This window comes from Martes martes (assembly GCF_963455335.1).
Source record: "Martes martes genome assembly, chromosome: 3".
NCBI lineage: Eukaryota > Metazoa > Chordata > Mammalia > Carnivora > Mustelidae > Martes > Martes martes.
The window spans coordinates 156,409,507-156,426,104 of NC_137890.1; the positions used below are offsets into that span (position 1 = coordinate 156,409,507).

Below are 16,598 nucleotides of genomic sequence, written 5' to 3' on the forward strand. Positions count from 1 at the left end.
AGGCACTGGAGATAAAGCAATGAACAAACTGTACAAAAACTGAGACCAAAGTACCTGCCCTCTGTGGAGCTCACAGTCTAGTGGGAGCTGAAGGATGGGATTTAAATAATAAAGAGAATAAGTGAGTAAAATAGTTGCCAGGTTCTATTTAGATATAGACCATTAAGAAAAAATTAAGCAGAGTAGGGAGATAGGAAATAAGGAGAAGGTATTATATACAGATGGGTCAGGAGAGGTCTAAGGCAGTAACATTTGAGTAATGACTATTGTTTTATTCCTAGAAACTATTTACTCCTCCATTAAATCTATCACACATTTTTAAATTGCTTTAGTGTTATATAATACATATTTTTATTCTAAATATAGAGATAAGCTAAGACCTAATGACCCCACATCCCTACCTTAAAAAGTCCATGTATCTGGTCATTCATGGTCTGTCTCTATCACAATTTTCAACATTCTCCCTTCTTCACAACTTCCCCAAATATCAGTAAATCTGCTCATTTCATCCATTTCTTATTGAACATTTGTTTTACATCATAATAGAAATAATGATCTTAGTAAACAGAATAAAGCATCACTGAATTCGTTTCTGTATGGTTCAGAGCTACACTCTAATGGAATGCAATAACTCTAAATTTTGATTCTCAAGTGTTCTGGACACAGCTCCTTACTTCAGGTTCCACAATGAATGCAATGTTACATGCACGGAAACAAAGCAGCAGCTTCTACTCATACTGCAGCTTCTAAGCTCAGGGTTATCTGAGTTACTTAAGGGTCTCATATATTCCCTTTCCCAAAAGAAACGCTGATATATGGTACCAAAAAGGCAGTGTGCCTACTTAGACCTCCAGTCCTCAGTTGAAAAGCATTCCAGGTGAGTAAGGGAAGGACCCTAAGCTCTAATAATGCCTGCAGGGTAAAAATTCAGTAAAGCTACTGTTTAAGCATGGGACTTCTACTAAAGCTACTTCAGTTCAAATTTTGTATAAAACCTGGGCTGATCAAACAAAACTTCAGAGTACCAATGAAAAAATATGTATAGTGCTACTGGTAGACTGGGTCAGTGACACACTGAAACAACTCCGGGAACCCATGGTTTAGGGCAAAGGCCAAAAAACTTTTCTCTGTAGAAGGCCAGAGAGTAAATATGTAAGCTTTTAGAGCCAGATGGCCTCTCCTATGACTACTCAACCTTGCCGATAATACGGAAACAAATGAGTATGTTTTATGTTCCAATAAAATTTATTCAAAAAACTGTATTTATAGTCTCACAGGCCATAGTTTGTCAATCCATGATACAGGGCATCAAGCTAAATGTGTACTAACTTAACTCTAGAACATCTCCAGCAGTTTTCTCTTTAGGTTGAATTCCTAGTGTTGTCTCTTTTTCTTAAAAGGCGGGAGAGACAACTTCCTTAAATTAGCTGACAAGTTTAATCATGTTTTTACAAAGAAAAGTGTGTAAATACAAAAGAGAAGCAGTTACAAATTCTAGACAAAGGCAGAAGAGTTACACACAAAACAGTCTAACAAGTGAGCTATATAGATTTAAACCCACCTTATAAAGTTAGTAAGATATGAATAAAGATTTAGCTACAAGAATGTTCATCAAAAATATTTTTATAATGAAAACCTGGAAACAGCCTATATATGCTACATCTAGAAGGCTAAATAAATGATGGTACATCATACAATGCAACCATTTAAGATAAAAAAACATTTATTTAAAAAAGATACTTTTGATGTGGCTATTTTTTAAAAGCAGGTTACAAAGCTGAATGTACAGTATGATCCCATTTTTGTGAAAATAAATGTACATATACACAAATAAGCATACATAAAACCACCCGCAGAGATAAACTAACCTATTTACAGTAGTTATATCATGGATGGTAAAATTATGGTGATTAGATCTTCCTCGGGCTTACTTGTAATCTCCAATTTCTTCAGAAACATATACTGATATGGCAATAAAACTATTTTTAAAACACAAACTAAGAACTAAAACAGGTACAGCATTACTTAGGTCAACATTTCCAAAATAATTCTCAAAGTAGAAAAGCTGCTTCAGTTCTTAGAACTTCAAGTAGTGATTTCTCCTCAGTTTCCAAATGCTAGCTATAAGGGCCAAACAAATTTAGGAATTACATATAAAAAGAAATGCATAAAATAAGTTAATAAGTGTCTTCAAACAGAGAGTTACTACAGAAGTCTGCACCATTTTTCACCTAAACAATCAAGAATGTTTAAGACACCATTCCAATTTATCTATTTTTATATACTGCCTCTGGCCTAAAATTTGAATAGAAAAGCAACTATTCATGCCACTGATGAGAGGATCTTCAATCACCAACACTGGGGGGAAAGGAGGAAGAGGGAGGGAAAATCACACTACAATGTGATGGATCTCAAAATTCCATGAGAATTCCATATTCAGGGTCCAAACACATCTGTAAGAGACTCAAAGGTCAATTAATTGTTATTTTGGCAAATGCTATCCCAATCTTAGATGAGCTACAGTTAATAGCCAGTATAATTCTGGACCACCTGCCTAGCCCATCAATAAAATAAAATTCAAATAATAAATCAATAAAAACTATGTTTTCAAATAAGTCTATGAATAGCACTCACGAAACAGCATTGTAGCAGAAAACATATACAGATAAAAATGTTACGATTATAGGGACGCCTGGGTGGCTCAGTTAGTTAAGCGGCTGCCTTCGGCTCAGGTCATGATCCCAGGGTCCTGGGATCGAGTCCCACATCGGGCTCCTTGCTCAGCAGGGAGCCTGCTTCTCCCTCTGCCTGCCTCTCTGTCTGCCTGTGCTCACTCTCTCTGACAAATAAATAAATAAAATCTTTAAAAAAAAAAGTTACGATTATATGTAAAATTTTATATGCACTTAGACAAGGGCCCCCAAAAAAAGACAAATAATTTGCTAGAGTGGTGGGATTGCAAGAAGTCCATTATCATTACATAACCATTACCAGTGCAAAACCAGACCAAGAAAATCTCGTTATCATTACAAAGTCAGACCAAGAAAGCTTTTTTTAAATACAGAATGCAGTCACTAACCAAACATAATTTATTCCTAGACAAGCTACATTGTTTTCAACTAGGCACAAAAATCAAAGTCTCAAAAACATATACATTTATAAACCACCCAATATCTGTACAAATACCTTACTACTATACTAGTTGTACATCCAATATCAGACAGGATGAGATTTTGAAAACTCACCATTCAGGCCCAAAGTTCAGTGTCTGCGTTTCCGCTGCCATTATTTTCCGGTATCTTTACAATAGATTTTTATATGTGGAGAAATCTGTTAATGAGAAAAATATCTCCATCCAGTTAATTAAGAGGAAATGCAGAATTCCAGCCCAGAAACTCTATCTAGGGTGTTTTACTTATTCCCTGGCTCCATTTAACCAGAGCCAACAGAATATAAGATTTTTTAATCCCTATTTATAACAGTATAACAGGAAAAGTAAAATTCATAAATCCCCTTACATTACAATTCACCATCTTCTTATGTTTATTTGGGGAAAGGAGGCATGGTATAAGATGAACCAATGAGATAGGTGGGAACAGACCAGGCAGGACATCAGGGACCAAACTAAGGACCTTCTTCATTAGTCACTAAGCAATAGGGAGTGAATGAAGGTAACAGATTTACATTTTAATATATATTGCTCCCTTGCAACAGTATTCCCATCACCATGAGGTATATTAAAGATTCTTAAAATAAGCATCCCCCCCTTCCTATCTCACAGCTTCCACAACTCTCCCCACTTTCTGCTTAGCATTTTATACACTAGTGATTCTTTAAAAAAATTATCTTGAGAGGTGCCTGGGTGGCTCAATGGGTTAAAGCCTCTGCCTTCAGCTCAGGTCATGATCCCAGAGTCGCGGAATCGAGCCCCACATTGGGCTCTCTGCTCAGTGGGGAGCCTGCTTCCCCCTCTCTGTCTCTGCCTGCTTGTGATCTCTGTCAAATAAATCAATAAAATCTTAAAAAACAAAAAATTATCTTGAACCATCAAGTTAAAATAATTTGCTAGTAAGTTTCATTAGTGACCTTTCAAAAACCATTTTAAAATATCAGAGCTTAGGGGTGCCTGGGTGGCTCAGTGGGTTAAAGCCTCTGCCTTCGGCTCAGGTCATGATCCCAGGGTACTGGGATCAAGCCCCGAATCAGGCTCTCTGCTCCGCAGGGAGCCTGCTTCCTCCCCTCTCTCTCTGCCTGCTTCTCTGCCTACTTGTGATCTCTCTCTCTGTCAAATAAATAAATAAAATCTTTAATAAAAATTAAAAAAAATAAAAATAAAATAACAGAGCTTAAAGTGAAGTCAGTCAGACGAGAAAAGACAAATATTGTAGGATATTATTTATATACAGAATCTAAAGAAAAACCAAACTCAGAGAAACACAGAGTAGAGTGGGAGTCACCAGAGGCTGACAGGTGGGGAAAATAGGGAGGATTGTGGTCACAAGGTACAAAGTCCCACTTCTGGGGATCTAATGTACAGCAAAGTGATGACCATATTATATACGTGAAAGTCGTGAAGAGATTAGATCTTAAATGTTCTCACCACAAAAAAAGAAATAATAAGTATGTGATGGAATGAGGTATTAGCTTTATGCTATGGTGGTAATCATTCTGCAATATATAAATGTATCAAATCAATACACTACATGCTTTAAACTTATACAATGCTATATGTCAACTCTATCTCCATAAACCTGGAGATACAATGGAAAAAGAATATTACAGCTTAAAAATGAAAAAATGTAAATATTGTAAATATACTGTAAATATATCCAAGATAAATTCACATCACCCTTTTATTTCTGTTTATCAGATCTAAAAATAATTAAATAGAAAAAAATGCCTCAGGGCATCTGCTGGCTCAGTACAGCATTCAGTAGACCAACCCTCTTGATCTCAGGGTCGTGGGTTCAAGCCCCACATTAGGTGTAGAGATAGCTTAAAAATATTAACTAGAGGGGTGCCTGGGTGGCTCAGTGGGTTAAAGCCTCTGCCTTCGGCTCTGGTCATGATCCCGGAGTCCCCGGATCAAGCCCTGCACTGGGCTCTCTGCCCAGCAGGGAGCCTGCTTCTTCCTCTCTCTCTGCCTGCCTCTCTGCCTACTTGTGATCTCTCTCTCTGTCATTTAAATAAATAAATAAAAATATTAAATATATATATATATAAACTAGAAATTGGTCAAAAATGCTGAAAAGGCAAAGTAAAAGTATGTTAACATCCATAATCAGCTATTAATTTATTTGCCTTCTGGGAAAAAAAGAAAAGAAAAAAGGGGAAAAGTTCAGTGGGTGGGGAAAAACATAAAAGTAAATAAAAAATAATTTAACTGCCCTTCTCTGGAAGGTATTTCTAGCCCTAGTTCAGCCCTGAGGGTTCCATGGAGACACCCATATTCTAACTTAACTCTGAACTGCTACATGGCCCCACAAGCTTGCACACCAGACTCAAGCTTGAAATCAACTTAGTGCCCTCCCCAGGGCAACTGGTGATTCTATTTAAAAAAACAAACAAACACCAATAACAACAACACAAGACACATGGTTTCCCACATTTTAACCTCTCCAAAACTGGAATACATCTTAATTAGTGTCCTGTTACCACTGCTCTCAGCCCAAAGAAAGTTGTGCCACAGGTGTCACTGTCTGCCCGTAGTAAACTTAATCATAGCTGTTTACTAGCATCCTTTCAACTGCACTGTTAGTACCCGATTTTAAACTGCTGCTTAAAATGTCTCCCAAAAGATTATAATATGGTTCTAAATTGAAATGTAGTATATAAAAGAAAGCAAACACAGCAATGGGATATTAGTGAAATAACTTTTCACCATCAGAGAAGTGATTGTAAGTGCTTTACAGAACCTGAGGAAAAGAACCAAAAAAAACCACACACAGATAAAGGTTGTTATGGTTTGCTGCAGAGACTGGACAATGCACAGCCCACATGTGGCCATCTGCACCAGCTCCAAAATTACTTAAAGGGAGAAATTAAACAACTTAGACTGGTTTTAAGAACTTCAGAAGCAAGAAATCACTGAATTTTACACTGATGAGAAAACAACAGAGCAGTCCCCTAAGAAACATTTCATTATTAATACCCTTAATAACATGACACTACAATAGCGGGGAGAGGGAAGGAAACTTCCATGATCCTAAATTTTTCATTATTTAGAAGAGTCAGACATAATATGTAGAAATTTGAGGAGTACCTTAACCAATATATTTCACTTCTATTGTCTCTTTAAAATATACACAAAATATATACCATGTAATAATAATCTATTACACTTAAATAAATTTAAAAGAACTTTTTTAAAAATGTAAAATAATGGGGTGCCTGAGTGGCTCAGTGGGTAAAGCCTCTGCCTCAGCTCAGGTCATGATCTCAAGGTCCTGGGATCGAGCCCCACATCGGGCTCTCTGCTCAGCGGGGAGCCTGCTCCCCCCACCACCTGCTTCACTGCCTACTTGTGATCTCTGTCTGTCAAATAAATAAATAAAATCTTTTTTAAAAAATGTAAAATAATGGGCACCTGGATGGCTCAGTTAGCCGAGCATGCATGCAAGTCTTGGAGCTCCTGGGCGGCTCACTCCCTTTAGCTCTGACCTCAGAAGATCTGAGGGTCCTGATAGCAGCCCTGAGTCAGGCTCCCTGCTTAGCAGGAATTCTGCTTCTCCCTCTCTCTCTGCCCACCACCCCCCTCACCTCCACTTCATGCTTGCTCACTCATGCATGCCCGCATGCATATGTGTTTGTGTGCCACACACTTGCACACACCTGCACACACACTTGCTCCGTCTCATAAATAAGATCTTAAAAAAAAAAGAACATCCAACTCCTGATCTTGGTCATGTGTTGGAGCCCCACGTTGGGCGTAGAGATTACTTAAAAAATAATTTTAAAATGTCTTTTGAGGGGCGCCTGGGTGGCTCAGTGGGTTAAGCCTCTGCCTTCCGCTCAGGTCGTGATCCCAGGGTCCTGGGATTGAGCCCCTCGTCGCGCTCTCTGCTCAGCAAGGAGCCTGCTTCCCCTCCTTCTCTCTCTGCCTGCCTCTCTGCCTACTTGTGATCTCTGTCTGCCAAATAAATAAATAAAAATAGTTAAAAAAATAAAATAAAATAAAATGTCTTTTGAATCTGAAAATGTAAAATAAGCGAGCCATTGCAGACAACTGGAGGGAAAAAAATGAAAATAAAAATTCTAAGTAATTAGGCATGCCTGAGTGGCTCAGCGGGTTAAAGTCTCTGCCTTCAGCTCAGGTTGTGATCCCGGGGTCATGGGATCAGATGGAGCCCCGCCTCTGCTCAGCAGGGAGCCTGCTTCCTCCTCTCTCTGCCGGCCTCTCTGCCTACTTGTGATCTCTGTCAAATAAATAAATAAAATCTTAAAAAAATAAAATAAATTTTAAGTAATTAAAATCTTTTTTAAAAGGGGGGGGGGCGCCTGGGTGGCTCAGTCGGTTAAGCATCTGCCTTCAGCACAGGTTATGATCCCAGGGTCTTGGGATCGAGTCCCACATCAGCTCCCTGCAGAGCAGGGAGCCTGCTTCTCCCTCTCCCTCTGCTTGCTGCTCCACCTACTTGTGCTCTCTATCTCTGTCAAATAAATAAAATCTTAAAAAAATATATTTAAGTAATTAAAAAACTCTGTGGTAGAGCTTACATCATAGCATGAGGATTTCTTCTTCAGTAAAAATAAAGAATCTCACAACTGATGCACACTTGGATTCAATTAAATTATGATACATTCAAACTGAAATGACTTTCTAAGGTAGTAATGATCAGACCCCAAGAAGATGTCCACTGTAAATCAATACAGACATTCTGCTTACACATCAGTCCTGTGGCCATATTTGGCATAAATCAATTCAGTGTGCTTTTAAAAAGTAAGTGGACCTACTTGGCTTTTAAAGACCAGCAGAGACTACATCAACCATAAGACTTTACTGTAAGACAAAACATCCTGAGGGAGTGTTTTTATTACCATTTTACACCCCACCCAGCCAAATGTTTTATACTCAAACCCCCGTGGGACTTTGACCATTGGAAAACGGCTCTGAATTTATAAAGCAAGTCAGATTTGAACCAGACTGAATTTACAAGGCAAATGACTCTCCATTAAAAACTGAATTATTTGGGGCCACCTGGATGGCTCAGTTGGTTAAGCATCTGCTTTCAGCTCAGTCATGATTCCAAGGTCCTGGGATCAAGCCCTGCATCAAGCCCCACACTGGGCTCCCTACTCACCGGGAACCTGTTTCTCCCTCTCCCTCTGCAGCTCCCCACCCACCCCCCCGCCACACTTGTGCTCTCTCACACACGCTAATAAAATATTTTAAAAAAATAAAAACTGATTTGATAGTTGTGAAAATATTAAAATCACTTAAGAGATTAAAAAAAAATTCCCCCTTTAAATTATTACTTTGGGACGCCTGGGTGGCTCAGTTGGTTAAGCAGCTGCCTTCGGCTCGGGTCATGATCCCAGCGTCCTGGGATCGAGTCCCACATCGGGCTCCTTGCTCGGCGGGGAGCCTGCTTCTCCCTCTGCCTGCCACTCTGTCTGCTTGTGCTCACTCTCGCTCGTCTCTCTCTGTCTCTCTGACAAATAAATAAATAAATCTTTAAAAAATAAATAAATAAATAAATTATTACTTTAAGGAGACGCAGGCCTCAGAAGCACAAAGCTCCATGGCCACTAATACCATAAAGGATGCAAATGGAGTCCCTAGAGCTGTGTAATGCCTAACCTTCCCAACTGCAGAAAGCAGTCCTGAATTACACGAGAAGCCTTAGACTTAGGCAGCATCTAAGGAACAAGCAAGGAAATCCTGTTCTGGTCCTGTTTACCATTCCACCTATAAACCTTTCAGGTAGTGCCAAACTACCTAACCATACTACACAAATATTAAAAGCTATTTTTTTAACGGCGCCTGGGTGGCTCAGTGGATTAAGCCTCTGCCTTCAGCTTGGGTCATGATCTCAGGGTCCTGGGATCGAGCCCCACATCGGGCTCTCTGCTTGGCGGGGAGCCTGCTTTCCCCTCCCTCTCTGCCTGCCTCTCTGCCTACTTGTGATCTCTGTCTGTCAAATAAATAAATAAAATCTTAAAAAAAAAAAAAAAAGCTATTTTTTTAATGCCCTGAGCTGGAAACCTAACTACCACTTATAACATGGTTTCCATAAGATTACTTCCTAATGTAAAAATTTCTCAAAAACTCTTAAGAACCAAGAATAGAGACCTATATTACTCAGAATGGTATTCTACTTGTTCTTTTATGAATTAAAACAAAATCTTAAGAGTCATGACTGTTGAAGAAATCTCATTTAAATGCTTACAGTATTATAATCTCTAATTCTGAACTCCCCACTTCAGACTGCTCCTTCCACATTCATTTAAATGACCCCAGTTCTAATGTGTTTATATATTAGTGTTTCTTACCCAATGCCTCTAAATTATAAATGTCAGAATGGAAACTGGGCCTATTTCTCAACAGTCCTTTCTAAGGATGCAAGGAGCTCCTGAAATGCATAGGTTCCACCTTGAGCTAAATGTGGTCAACTCAAAGCCCCAGGAGACTTTTGACCATCAGAAAACAGCCGTGAATTTTTACAGCAAGGCAGGATTTGAACCAGACTCTGGATGCTTTGCTCTTCTGCCTTTCTAGATTACCTTTTCTCAAAACTCTTCTCCTTTTCCTTCCATGACCAATACTGTACTGGTACTGTTTTCCTACCTGTGTTTCCTTCCTATTTGGTTGCCATTCCCCAAAAGTTTCTCTTTTCTGACTTCCCTCAGCATACCTATGGTTTAACTATAAATTCTGTTTAGATACTGTCTTGAACCTTTTTTTAATCTACGATGGTATTCTCTACCACAGTGGTAGAACTCTGCCTACTAAACTCTGCCTACCAAATCACAGAATAAGGAACACATGGAGATTGGGGTTGTCATCGTAACAAGAGTAAGGAAATTTCCAGACTGCTTCCCCTGGGAAGGGCCCCCCTCACCCTCACCCTGCTGTGAATTACAGATTTGATTTTTTCTCCCATGACCTAGAAGGCATTTTCAGTTGCCTGCTCCTCCTAGATATCTACCTCATCAACAACTGATCAAGGTACCCTAGTTCTCAGAATTCAGTAGTCAGCTAGACTTAAAAGCACAGAATCATCTGCAACTTCTTCCTCCCTGCTTCCTTATACCCTGTCATTTTGTCTCAAATTTGGTCAGTTCCTCCTTCAAGATTCCTCTTGCACTCTCCTTTCATTATAGTTAAGCCTTTGTTAACTCATGTTTGGATTATTACAATAAAATTTCTAATTTGCTTTCCTGATCACTAACTACTCACAACCAACAAGATCATTCTTCCTAAAGCACCATTCTGGTCATGCCTACCCCTCTGTAAAACAGTCAATATGGTTGACACCTGTGTGGGTATGCGGCACCTGTGTGGCTCAGTCAGTTAAGCCTCTGCTTTTGGCTCAGGTCATGATTCCAAGGTCCTGGGATCTGGGCCCTGCATCAAGCCCTGCACATGGAGCCCCCCGCATCAGCTCCCTGCTCAGCGGGAAACCTGCTTCTCCCTCTCCCCCGGCCCCCTCCCTGCCTGTGTTCTCTTTCTGGCTCTCTCTTTCTCCCTCTCAAATAAATAAAAGCTTTAAAAATAAATAAATTGGGACACCTGGGTGGCTCAGTTGGTTAAGCCGCTGCCTTCAGCTCAGGTCATGATCCCAGGGTCCTGGGATCCAGTCCTGCACTGGATTCCTTGCTTGGCAAGGAGCCTGCTTCCCCCTCCCCCTCTGCCTGCCTCTCTGCCAACTTGTAATCTCTGTCAAATAAATAAATAAAATCTTTAAAAAATAAAATAAAAATAAATAAGTAAATAAACCTACCATGCATAGCAAAACTCCTGGTATTTTAGGTCCCCAGCAATCTGATAACCCATACCTCCTCAATTCAATCTCCTACTGTTTCACCTCCAAACTCAAGGCCAAATGAGAACTTTCTACTCTCCACAGCATTCTCTTTTGTCTGTGCTTCTCTTCATGCCATTCCTTCACCCCAGGAGGACTGCCTTGTCCTCCCTCTCTTACAGTGGCATGCATAAAACCAAGGTCTATTTAAGTATCTACTCCATTTCCTCAGCAGCAGCAGCACTGGTCCCTTTGGAAAGGAAAATCTAAATACAGGATGCAGAAATGGAATGGGACCTACAGGATTCCATACTGAAGTGGACTGCTTTTTCAATCTGCATGTAAGACTTGAAAGTAAACAGAAATTAGAAAAATAAAATCTGGGAGGAAAGACAATCGTGGTTTTGGTCAAAATGAATGCACCTGGGAAAACACCCCAAAAGACCATTAATACAGACTATTCCACTACAGAGTCAGGAGGAATGAGAAAACAGATTTGGAAGTAAATTTACATAACTATAACCAAAAATTGAATGAAACTACCCCAAAGCAGAAGTCAAGCAGGGACAAGCTCAAGGGACAAGAACAAAGTCGGCAAACATAATGCAGGAGAATACTGGCAAGAAGAGAAAGATTAGAGATCTCTAGCACTAACTTTGCATCCTATCATGGACTCTCACTTTCTCCACATTCACTGAATTTATAACAGATAGGAGAAAGAGCCAGGATCTTTGGGGAGATTATCCATTTGTTCAATAAAGCTAAAAACTAAAGTGAAGATTGGTAAATTCGTGGCCATATCACAGAAGACTTTGTACACTATATCCCAAGGGCAATGAAAGGCTATAAAAGATTAGGGCAAGAAAATGTCTAGGATGAAGCTGGTATTTCATTTTTTTGTTGTTTTTGTTTTTTTGAAACTGGTACTTTAGGAAGATCATTCAAGATACCAGGAGGAGAACAAATTAGCAAGAGCTAAAAGGAGAGGAGGGGTGTTAGAAATTCAGCAGATACTGTGGAAGCCAGACCTACATACCTATAGAGAGACAGGTAATAATAACAAATAATAACTACATTCACTGACATAAAAAGATGTCAACAACATATTAAGTGTTCAAGGCAGGCTATAGAGTACAGACAATATAACATTCGACACATTCTAAAATATATTCTTAGTGGGTATACATAAGGATGTCCCAAAATGTTAATATTTACTTCTGAATGGTAGAATTATAGATATATAGATTATAGATAATAATTATATTATCTATATTATATTATATATATTATATATACTATATATTATATTATATATTATATAATATTATATAATATTATATTATAGATAATAATTCTCCTAGTAAGTTTCTAATTTGTTTATACAACAAAGATAGTACTGGCACAATTTTTTTTCTAAAGTTTCTAAAGTTCAAAAGTTTCAAACACTGAAATCAAAAAAGACAAAGACTGAAAAGTCTTCACTGGCTTCCACAAGGAAGTCATTGCTGATCTGAAGAGTAGTTACAGAAATGTGGTGAGGGGAGGCACTTGGCTGGCTCAGTGGGTTGAGCATGGGACTCTGGATGACAAGGTTGTGAGTTCAAGCCTCACATGAGGGGTACAGTTTATGTACATACATATACCAGAAAACGTTGTGTGCAAGCAGGGTATTAATAATTATATAGAGACAATAAGAGTAAACTAGGCTGAATGGTCACCCTTGCAAAGGAAAAGAACAGGCCATGAATGGAAGAGATTAAAGTTCCTGATTGTGCCTACTAACACAGCTACCACCGTGCAGGGAAAACGTACTGGTAACCTCAGAGGGCTAAAGAGAAGGCAAAATTATCAAGGCTGGATGGGCTTCAGTTACCTTAATAAAGCTGAAAAACAGCCTATGAACAGTTTAACATATGAAAAGGTTTAACATACAAAAATGACACTTTTTTTTAAGATTTTATTTATTTAAGAGAGAAAGAGAACGCACAAGCCAAGGGGAAAGGCAGAGGAAGAAGCAGACTCCCAGCTGAGCCTGATGTGGGACTCTATCCGATGTGGGACTCTATCCCAGGACCCTAGGATCATGACCTGAGCCGAAGGCAGACGCTTAACCAACTGAACCACCCAGGCGACCCCAAAAAATGACACTTCAGAAACTTCAATTAAAGTTCTTGGAAAGAAATTAAACCATGAGACTGGGTCAACGGGGGAAAAAACTCAGTGGTTATGGAGATGAAACAACAAAAAGGATGAATAACCAGATGGGACTTTCATTCATCTCATGACCAGTGATAACAGTAACACATGACACAGTGGAGTTAGCAAGCCTCAAGAATTCTGAGACCAAGTCCTGGTCCTAGCGTCTCTGAAATACAGAAGCACCCAAACCTTTGAGGAAGGAGTTGGAAAAAGACATAAAGTGGACATAATGGTATAAGGTGTTTCAGATAGAATGCATGCAAAATACTGTTAGTTCAAAGACCACCCTATTAGCATACCTTTCTCATACCTAAGCAACTATGAAAGAACAGAAGGTAAGGCTCTCATCTCCCTCCTCTGACCTTTTCTCTCCTTGGCTACTCCAATTCTGGGACCTCAGACATAGGTCTACCCTCAAAATTTCGAGAGTTGACTTAAAAATAGCTGACAAAATATTCCTACATAACCACTCTTTCAGACCTTGTCCATTACTCAAAATTCTTTGTAAGTGAATTCAACTAATATATTCCCTCTATGATTAACACCAGGAAATTGGTCTTCTTTGATAAATCTGATACTTAACAACCAATATGATATAACCTGGCCTTTTTGTCAAGATCTTAACAACTCTATACTAAATTAGTCCCCACTGGCAATTATTTTATCTCTGATTACTAGTATAATTATTTTCCTTTTTCTCTATGAATTTTTCTAGTTTTCCTGGGTTCCTCAGCTCCTCTTTGGGACATCTATCACTCTATGTGCATTTGAGTGCATTTTTAAAAGAGGAGAGAGAAGACATCAACCCAGCTCTTTTTATTGTTGGGTATGCAACAAAGAAAAGGGAGACCTTGGCCTCTCAGCTCTTAGGTCTACCATTTTCTCACAATTTGGCAGAGTGTCAAGAAGCCAGACAACTTCTAGGCACACAAAGTCACTACTAACATGAAGGAGCAGCAGATCTATGTAGTTTAAGTTCTAACTGGAGAAACATAGCAAGGAGAAGCCAAAGCAGAATCAGAACCCAGCACAGCAGCTGACAGCTCGACTCTGAAATTGTTCCCTGATAGGGCTTCTAGAAGTCATGAAACCTGATTAGCTACCACTACTAACAATTCAAAACATGTACTCCTTTAAAATCTCCTGAATCTTTCTTATAAAAATTGTCCACTGCTATAAATCTCCATCTCCTGGATGTAAAATTTAGCCCCCCCAAAATTATGGCAAATCTGGGATGAAGTCCAGGCAGTACTATCCACAGTCTGAGAAAGACTACCAGAATGAACACATGGGAAATTGAAACCCCCCCCCACTTCCTTACCTCCATTTTCCCAAAGGCAGAAAAAAGAGCTACTCTTCTAGCACTCCTCACACACACAGTCTCGAATAAATGAATAGTTCTACCCCCATTCCAGCAGCAAGCTATTTTTACCTTAGTCAGATCTGGATTAAGATAACACAAGATTAATAAATCCATTAGTGCAAATTAGTTCAACCACTTCAAAACACAATTTCTATAAAATATATCTATAAAATATCTATAAAATCTATAATCTATAGATTATAGATATAGCAATATCTATAAAATCTCAATATATGCCTACCCCATAATCCCATAATCCACTGCTAGATATATATTCAAGGGAAATTTTTACCAAAAGACAAAGATAAGATATTCACAGTAGCTTTATTCATAATTACTAAAAACTGACACTTGGCTACTATGTTTATCACTACAAATGATCATCCACGGATGAATGAATAAACTACAGTGGAGCTTCAAGGAGAAGGTGGTATGCAAAGAGAGCACTGAAGCTCTGCACCCACTCCCACATACCTGCCCTCTGTATCTCTTCCATCTGACTGTTACTAAGTTAGGTAACATCATTAACACTGAGACAAATGGACGCCATGTGCCTCCTGACATGATGCAATGAGAAGAACACAGCAGTATTTGTTACATTCCTGACAATAATGCATAAACTGAAGCTCCTCTTGAAAAAACATCAGATATGCCCAACCTGAGAGACACAAAATCAATCAACCATGCTCTCCAAAAATATCAGTCATAAGAGTCAAAAAAAAAAACCAAAAAAACAAAAAACACGGAACACCTGGGTAGCTCAGTGGGTTACGCCTCTGCCTTTGGCTCAGGTCATGGTCTTGGAGTCCTGGGATCGAGTCCGGCATCGGGCTCTCTGCTCAGCGGGGAGCCTGCTTCCCCCTTTCTCTCTGCCTGCCTCTCTGCCTACTTGTGATCTCTCTGTCAAATAAATAAAGTCTTTTAAAAAACAAAAAACAAAAAGCAAACAAAAAAAACAGAGGAATCATCCCAGATTAAGGGAGACTTAGAGATATAAAGACCAAGTGCCTGTATGATTCTTAACTTCATCTTGAAACAAGAAAAATTATGCTATAAGAAACATTAAAGAGACAACTATTAACTTGAATAAGAATCATGGGTTAGGTAACAGTACTGCATTAATGTAAATTATGAGTCTGAAATTTTTACTGTGATTATGTAGGAAAATATTCTTATTCCTAGAAAATAACATTGAAGGGGCACCTGCATGGCTCACTTCGTTAAGTGTCTGCCTTCGGCTCAGGTGGCAATTGTAGGGTCCTGGGGTTGAGCACCACATTGGGCTCCCTGCTCAGTGGGGAGTCTGCTTCTCCCACTCCCTCTACCTCCCCACCACTTGGGCATGTACCTGATCATGTGCTCTCTCTCTCAAATAAATAAAATCTTAAAAAGAAAAACAGAGGGCACCTGGGTGGCTCAGAGGGTTAAAGCCTCTGCCTTCGGCTCAGGTCACGATCTCAGGGTCTTGGAATTGAGCCCCATGTCAGGCTCTCTGCTCAGCGGGGAGCCTGCTTCCCTTCCTTTCTCTCTGCCTGCCTCTCTGCCTACTTGTGATCTCTGTCTGTCGAGTAAATAAAATCTTAAAAAAGAAAAGAAAAGAAAAAGCAAAACAGAAAATAACATCGAAGGCCTTCAGCTCAGGTCATGCATGATCCCAGCATGCTGGGATGGAGCCCTCCCCTCTCCCTCTCCCTCTGTGTCCTCCCCTCCATTCGCGCTCACACATGCATTCTCTCACTCTCAAATAAGTAAATAAAATCTTTAAATTTTAAATCTTTTTAAATTAAAAAAATTTTTTAATTTACTTGACAAAGATCACAAGTAGGCAGAGACAGAGAGGAGGAAGCAGGCTCCCTGTGGAGCAGAGAGCCTGATGTGGGGCTTGATCCCAGGACCCTGGGACCATGACCTGAGCCAAAGGCAGAGGCTTTAACCCTCTGAGCCACCCAGGGGCCCCCCCAAAAAAATTTTTTTAAGTTAATTTTCTTTAAGATTTTTATTTATTTGAGAAAGAGAGAGGGGGGGAGATAGAGAAGCAGGCTCCCTGCCGAGTAGAAAGCCCAACATGGGGC

General features: G+C 39.5%; 1 protein-coding gene across 3 annotated transcripts in view; it reads right to left on the reverse strand.

Moving 5' to 3' along the window:
* The window catches only part of GIGYF2 (GRB10 interacting GYF protein 2), a 145,952-nt gene that overhangs the window by 114,923 nt on the left and 14,431 nt on the right, over positions 1-16,598 (reverse strand). For all 3 annotated transcript variants that reach the window (XM_080797888.1, XM_080797890.1, XM_080797889.1), the window contains one exon: positions 3,246-3,330. In XM_080797888.1, coding sequence (XP_080654014.1) covers positions 3,246-3,286 — 41 coding nt within the window. In that variant the 5' untranslated portion in view covers positions 3,287-3,330. The remainder of the gene's footprint in view (positions 1-3,245; positions 3,331-16,598) is intronic.